Consider the following 7,751-nt stretch of genomic DNA (forward strand, 5'->3'; position numbering starts at 1 on the left):
TACAACAAAATTTAGAAATAAAAAAATCTCACACTATATTTCAAGTACCAAAATAAGACATTATCAGTGTTGCTCAGAAACACACCTAACTTTTACTCTGAAATTCATTTTAACTGCTTGACATACAATATAATACTTAAAAATAATATATCTAAATTGTTTAACAGTATTTATAGAGTGTTACTTTCCTGGGTAGACATGTTTCACACAACAGTTTTCAATTAATGCTGAGAATTCATTTGACCATTTTAATCATAATTTATGATTCACTGATTAATGAATAATTTATTCAGTAATTTAGATGCCATAAGAACCACTGAAAGGAATAATCTGATAGTTGCTCATGGTACAATCCTGCCCATTAGTAATACTAAGCCAAGAATCTGATAGCTATCCCACCCTGCTGAATTACATGTTTCCACATGTGTGATTTTAGTCAACAAAAAATCAATACACAATGTCATGCTTTTTCCTTTTCCTTTTTTTTTTAACAAGCAGCTCATTGATTTGGGAGGTTGATTAGTACAATACAGTGAACATAGGGAGAAACTATAAAATGGCACTTAACACCAATGTCAATATTTATCTCATTATGGTTATAAGGATATTATTAATATTTGTTATTTGTGTTTCTTTAGAACATAAATCAAAGCCATTAACTTGAACTTGAGGTATATACACAATATACACACAACCTTAAGCAAAATACTTTTTATAAGTAACGTTATATTTTAAAATATTGGAAACTAAGTATCTGTGATTTGTAATTTTGACTTAATGGAACAAGAAGAAACAACATTCAACTAGGGAGGGTTATACTGATAATAAAGCTCTTAAAATTCAAAATGTCTTCCTCTCCCTTTGTACTTACCACAGGCTACACAATGTCCTGAGAGGATTCATTATGAGAAAAATGTCAATCGCAGCTTTAAAACTTACTTTGGAAAAAACTAACGAGAAAGCAAATTGGAAGGTGAGACTTCATCTTTGTTTTCAAATAAGTGGTCTTAATTTTTCTTCTTATAGAAAACGTTTAAATCAGTTTATTATAAATATATCTAAACCATTAATTTTTGCAGCTTCCAGGTAAAGTCCATTACTTCATTTATACAAAGTCTATGAGAAGAGGTCAGTAGAAATCATCTAAAGTCGTGACATCATCCATTCAAGTCCTTGGCACAATCCCTCGCCAGTTAGAGCACAGCATGCCTGGATATGCCACTGGTGATCTTTAATAGAAGTTAGCTTCAAAAACTGGGAGATTTCTGCTACAGTCATGCATTCTTTAACATCTTGTTTCTTAGCAAAAATCAGCAATCCAGCTTTTCTTAGGTCCTCATGCGCTAACATTTTATAGAGTTCTTCTCTAGTTACAGAAATCCTCTCTCTGTCTTTACTGTCCACAACAACTATTACAAACTCTGTGTTAGTATAATAAGTGTTCCAGGAAGAACGGAGAGATTCTTGGCCACCAATATCCCACATTAGGAAACGTGTATTATTATTATTATTATTATTTTTTTTTTTTTTTTGAGACGGAGTTTCGCTCTCGTTACCCAGGCTGGAGTGCAATGGCGTGATCTCGGCTCACTGCAGCCTCTGCCTCCTGGGTTCAGGCAATTCTCCTGCCTCAGCCTCCTGAGTAGCTGGGACTACAGGCACGCACCACCATGTCCAGCTAATTTTTTGTATTTTTAGTAGAGACGGGGTTTCACCATGTTGACCAGGATGGTCTCGATCTCTTGACCTCGTGATCCACCCGCCTCGGCCTCCCAAAGTGCTGGGATTACAGGCGTGAGCCACCGCGCCCGGCCAGGAAACGTGTATTATTAATCACTATCTCTTCTACGTTACTTCCTATTGTAGGAGATGTGTGTACAACTTCCTTCATAGAAAATTGGTAAAGGATGGTAGTCTTTCCCGCATTATCCAGCCCAACAATGATAACATTGTGCTCCTGGTGATTGAACAGTCTCCATATTCTGGTGAAGAGAATTCCCATTCTCGGGCAGCGGACCCCCTTCCAGACACCTGGGCCGTCTGGCCTCCCCTGGCTCAGGCTGAGGGGGAGGAGAGAGACGCGCTGGAGCCTCCGCCTCTGCTGCTGCTCCCGCGCTGGCCGCGGGCCCGCTTCCAGGGAACCGGAGGGAGGCCGAAGCCCAGGCCGCCCTGCCACGCGCGAGGCCCCGCCGCTGCCGCCGCGGCACTCGCCTGGCTCGCGGACATCGCCGCCGCGTTCTCTGCGACGAGCCTCGCGGGTCACCGTCCTCCCCCAGCTCCTCTCTCTCTTTTTTTTTTTTTTTTTGTTTAAGAGACAGAATTGCCGGGCGCGGTGGCTCACGCCAGTAATCCCAGCACTTTGGGAGGCCGAGGCGGGTGGATCACAAGGTCAAGAGATCGAGACCATCCTGGTCAACATGGTGAAACCCCGTCTCTACTAAAAATACAAAAAATCAGCTGGGCATGGTGGCACGTGCCTGTAATCCCAGCTACTCAGGAGGCTGAGGCAGGAGAATTGCCTGAACCTAGGGAGGCGGAGGTTGCGGTGAGCCAAGATCGCGCCATTGCACTCCAGCCTGGGTAACAAGAGTCAAACTCTGTCTCAAAAAAAAAAAAAAAAAAAAAAAGAGAGAGAATTTCCCTCTGTCACCCAGGCTAAAGTGCAGTGGTGTGATCTTGGTTCACTGCAACCTCTGCCTCCTGGGTTCAAGCGATTCTCATGCCTCAGTCTCCCAAGCAGCTGGGATTACAGATGTGCACCATCGTGCCCAGCAAATTTTTCTATTTTTAGTAAAGACGGGGTTTTTGCCATGTTGACCAGGCTGGTCTCAAACTCCTGGCCTCATGTAATCTGCCCACCTCAGTCTCCCAAAGTGCTGGGATTGTAGGCGTGAGTCACCGCGCCCAGCCAAAACCTTTGTCTTTCTTTACCTCCTCAATATGTACACATAGTTGACTGTGGCAGATATATTCCCATTGCAAAGCCTAACTCCCGAATAAATCTCTTTTTTTTAGAGACAGCCTCTCTGTTTAGTATTTAGATTGACAGTGATAATGATCTTATGGGTGTATACATATGTCAAACTGTATCAAATTTGTACTTTAAATATGTGCAGTTTATTGTACATCAATTACTTCATTTAAGCTGTTTTTTTTAATGTTCGTTATGTTTTCCTGTGTAAAATGGAGATTCATGTGACTATTCATAACTTTTCCAACTCGTTCTGTCCTCTGTTAAAACAAATCTGTTGTATTCAGCTTCCAGCTCAGACAAAAAACTGGTACCAGATTTTCCTTAATGCTGTAAACAACTACAAAACTGCATGAAGTATATGAAACAACTGCTGTTCATATGTGTTTGCTAAGGCTGCCATAACAAAATACCAGACTGGTGGCTAGGCCAGGAGCAGTGGCTTATGCCTGTAATCCCAGCACTCAAGGTGGGCAGATCACTTGAGGTCAGGAGTTCGAGACCAGTCTGGCCAACATGGTGAAACCCTGTCTCTACTAAAAATACAAAAATTAGCTGGTCAGGGTGGTGGGCACCTGTAATCCCAGCCACTCAGGAGGCTGAGGCAGGAGAATTGTTTGAACCTGGGGGACAGAGGTTGCAGTGAGCCGAGATCACACCACTGCACTCCAGCCTAGGTGAAAGAGTGACATGCCATCGCAAAAAAAAGAAAAAAAGCAGAAATGTATTTTCTCACAGTTCTTGAGGGTAGAAGTTCAAGATGGTGGTGTTGGCAGTTTAACTTCTTCTGAGGTCTTTCTCCTTGGCTTGCAGTGGGCTGCCTACTTGCTGTGTTCTTTCCTGGTCTTCAAGTGGTCCACTCATGCATGGTGATTCTTCCTTTTCTCATGATGGAGTAAGGATCCACTCATATGCCTTCATTTTACCTTAATTACTTCTTGGAAGGCCCTATCTCCAAATATAGTCACATCCTGACATGCACTAGGGGTTAAGACTTCAACTGGATTTTTGGAGGACACAATTCAATCCATAGCACATTGGAAAACAGGCTATACAGGATTCTGATTCCTGAAAAAAGGGTAAACGTAAAAGAGTAAATGAGGCAAGCCCTATGATTGTCATAGCTATCCGCCTAGAAGCTTTATCCAACCATGGCATAGAAAAGAGGACCCAAACAAGAGCATGGCGGCCTTGCTCCATTGAAGAAACAGAGATTGGAGGGGTTTTTTTTGTTTTGTTTTTAGACAGAGTCTGGAAAAGGCTGGAGTGCAGTGGCATGATCTAGGCTTACTACAACCTCCACTTCCTGGGTTCAAGTGATTCTCCTGCGTCAGCCTCCTGAGTAGCTAGGATTACAGGCAGGTGCCACCACACTTGACTAATTTTTGTATTTTTAGTAGAGACGAGGTTTCACCACGTTGGTCAGGCTGGTTTTGAATTTCTGGCCTCAGGTGATCCACCTGCTTTGGCCTCCCAGAGTGCTGGGATTATAGGCATGAGCCACTACGCCTGGCCAGAGATTGGAGTTTGAGAAGTGTGAAGCAGCTGGAATTTATGGAACAAAATACTAGAAAGAAGAGAGCTACACAGAAAAAGAATATGCATAAAATTTCTTTTGAGTTCTTGGCAGAATACTAATTTAAGCTGTGCATGTATAGAACAAGACTCCACAAGGTCAGAGAAAAAACAATTATTGAAAAAGGAACAGCCAAGGAGTTATAAGTTAAACAATTCCTTGAGCTTACACAGGCCTGGGAGACATTCACATTCTGACTATTCCTTGTTACACACCTGAGGCATCCAGTCGAAATACTAGAATTAGTCCTAGAGAAAAGGTCACTCCAGACTTGCTCTATCAAATCTAATTGCCTGCCAAAACAAAACTAATAGTCTTTTTTTTTTTTTTTTTTAAGATGGGGTTTCACCATGTTGATCAGGCTGGTCTTGAACTCCCGACCTCAGGTGATCCGCCTGCCTTGGCCTCCAAAGTGCTTGGATTACAGACGTGAGCCACCATGCCTGGCAAAACTAACACTCTTAAACGTAAGACATTCAACAACATAATATTGACAATGTCCAGCATCTAATAAAAAATTATTAGACATGTCAAGGAGCAGGAAAATGTGAACCATAGCAGTAGAAAAAAAATCAGATAATAGAAAAAAAAAAAAAGGCAGGCTTGGTGCTCACACCTAGCACTTTGGGAGGCTGAGGTGGGAGGATCACCTGAGGTCAGGAGTTTTGAGATCAGCCTAGCCCACATGGTAAAATCCTATCTCTACTAAAAATGCAAAAATTAGCCAGCCATGGTGGCACACACCTGTAATCCTAGCTACTAGGGAGGCTGAGGCAGGAGAATCAATTGAACCCGGGAGGCAGAGATTGCAGTGAGCCAAGATTGCACCACCACACTCCAGCCTGGGTGACAGAGTGAGTCTTAAAAAACAAACAAGCAAACAAAACCCCAGGATAACAAAAATGATGAAATTGCAGACAAGAATGCTAAAAGCAGCTAATAAGGCTATATACATGTATACAAGGAAAAACATGAACATAGGGAAGAGAAAATATTAAAATAAAATGAATTGAACTTCTAGAGATGAAAGAATATCTGAAATGAAAATTTTACTTATTGGGGATATAGGAGATTAGACACTACAGAAGAAAAGATCAGAAAAAAAAAAAAAAGATCAGTGAACTTGAAGACATAGCAAATCATGTCTTTAAATTCACTGAAGCCCTAAGGCAAAGAAAATAAGTGAAAAAGGCCGGGCGCAGTGGCTCAGGCCTATAATCCCAGCACTTTGGGAGGCCAAGGTGGGCAGATCACAAAGTCAGGAGTTCAAGACCAGCCTGGCCAACATAGTGAAACCCTGTCTCTACTAAAAATACAAAATTTAGCCAGGTGTAGTGGCATGCACCTGTATTCCCAGCTACTCAGGCGGCTGAGGCAGGAGAATTGCTTAAACCCGGGAGGCGGAGTTGAGACCACACCATTGCATTCCAGCCTGGGTGAGAGAGTAAGAATACGTCTCAAAAAAAAAAGAAAAGAAAAAGATGAAAAGAGTTTCAATGACCTGTGGGAAAATGTCAAACAATCCAACTTATATATAATAAAAGTCTAAGAAAAGGAAGAGGGCACAAAAAATATTCCAAGAAGTAATGGCCAATTTTAATTTTTAATTTTTTGTTTGTTTTTTTGAGACAGAGTCTCACTCTGACACCAGGCTGGGGTGCAAAGGCACGATCTCAGCTCACTGCAACCTCCATCTCCCGGGTTCAAGCAATTTTCCTGCCTCAGCTTCCTGAGTAGCTGGGACTATAGGCATGTGCCACCATGCCCAGCTAATTTTTGTAGGGTTTCACCATGTTGGCCAGGATGTTCTCGATCTCTTGACCCTGTGATCCACCCACCTTGGCATCCCAAAGTGCTGGGATTTTAAGCATGAGCCACCATGCCTGGCCTATTTTAAAATTTTTATTTATTATTATAATTATTTTTATTGAAACAGAGTCTCATTCTGTCACCCAGGCTGGAGGGCAGTGGTGCAATTATGACTTGTTGCAGCCTCGACCTTCCCAGGCTCAAGTGATTCCTCCCAAGTAGCTGAGACTACAAGTGCATACCACCATGGCCAGCTAATTTTTTATTTTTTATTTTTTTGTAGAGTTGAGGTTTTACCATGTTGCCCAGTCTGGTCTCAAACTCCCGGGCTCAAGTAATCTGCCTACTTCAGCCTCCCAAGGTGCTGGAATCAACTTTTAAAATTTGATGAAACTATAACCTCATAGACTCAGGATTTTCAACAATTCTGAAGCAGGATAACAGACAGCAAACCATCCCAAAGCACATAATAATCAAGATGCTGAAAATCAGAGATAGAGGTAAAAGCTTACAAGCAACTAGAAAGATGACAACTAATTTCTCATTAGAAGCAATGCAAACTTGGCTGGCTGCAGTGGCTCACACATGTAATTCCAGCATTTGGAAGGCTAAGGCAAGAGGACTGCTTGAGCTCAGGAGTTGGAGACTAACCTGGGCCACACAGAGAAATCTCTACTAAAAATCAAAAACACTGGTCGAGTATAGTGGCTCATGCCTGTAATCCCAGCACTTTGGGACGCTGAGGCTCATCTGAGATCAGGAGTTCGAGACCAGCCTGGCCAACATGGTGAAACTCCATCTCTACTAAAAACACAAAAATTAGCTAGGCGTGATGGTGGGTGCCTGTAATCCCAGCTACTTGGAAGGATAAGGCAGAAGAATCGCTTGAACCTGGGAAGCGGAGGTTGCAGTGAGCCAAGATCATACCACTGCATTCCAACCTGGGTGACAGAACAAGATTCCATTTCAAAAGAAAAAAAGAGTCTATGGCCATACCACCCTGAACGTGCCCGATCTCATCTAATCTCTGGAAGCTATGTAGGGTTGGGCCTGGTTAGTACTTGGATGGGAGACTGCCTGGCAATACCAGGTGCTGTAGGCTTAAAAAAAAAAAATATGCCGGGCGCGGTGGCTCAAGCCTGTAATCCCAGCACTTTGGGAGGCCAAGGCGGGTGGATCACGAGGTCAAGAGATCGAGACCATCCTGGTCAACATGGTGAAACCCCGTCTCTACTAAAAATACAAAACATTAGCTGGGCATGGTGGCGCGTGCCTGTAATCCCAGCTACTGAGGAGGTTGAGACAGGAGAATTGCCCGAACCCAGGAGGCGGAGGTTGCGGTGAGCCGAGATCGCGCCATTGCACTCCAGCCTGGGTAACATGAGTGAAACTCCG

The 7,751-nt window shown here is 42.9% G+C and overlaps 1 protein-coding gene and 1 pseudogene across 1 annotated transcript; one reads left to right on the plus strand and one right to left on the minus strand.

The window, feature by feature from the left end:
• Nucleotides 1–228: 228 nt before the first annotated feature.
• LOC116529257 (ADP-ribosylation factor-like protein 5A) lies at nt 229–2,284 on the minus strand. The gene is made up of 2 exons (XM_032246888.1): nt 1,817–2,284; nt 229–1,488 (listed from the first exon to the last, which is right to left on the minus strand). Exons 1-2 carry the CDS (start codon nt 2,000–2,002, stop codon nt 1,144–1,146), a joined length of 531 nt encoding a protein of 176 aa, XP_032102779.1. The 5' UTR covers nt 2,003–2,284; the 3' UTR covers nt 229–1,143.
• Nucleotides 2,285–7,338: 5,054 nt separating this feature from the next.
• On the plus strand, nt 7,339–7,458 carry LOC116529664 (annotated as a pseudogene).
• Nucleotides 7,459–7,751: the final 293 nt, after the last annotated feature.

This window comes from Sapajus apella, unplaced genomic scaffold (assembly GCF_009761245.1).
Source record: "Sapajus apella isolate SASKATOON/1434 unplaced genomic scaffold, GSC_monkey_1.0 scaffold62, whole genome shotgun sequence".
Lineage (NCBI taxonomy): Eukaryota > Metazoa > Chordata > Mammalia > Primates > Cebidae > Sapajus > Sapajus apella.

Excerpts from the sequence above, each read along its gene's own strand:
- LOC116529257 (XM_032246888.1), bottom strand. The coding sequence starts at position 2,002 with ATGGGAATTCTCTTCACCAGAATATGGAGACTGTTCAATCACCAGGAG. Across the intron at positions 1,489-1,816 it reads TGATTAATAATACACGTTTC|CTAATGTGGGATATTGGTGG; the intron begins CTGGCCGGGCGC and ends AATACACGTTTC.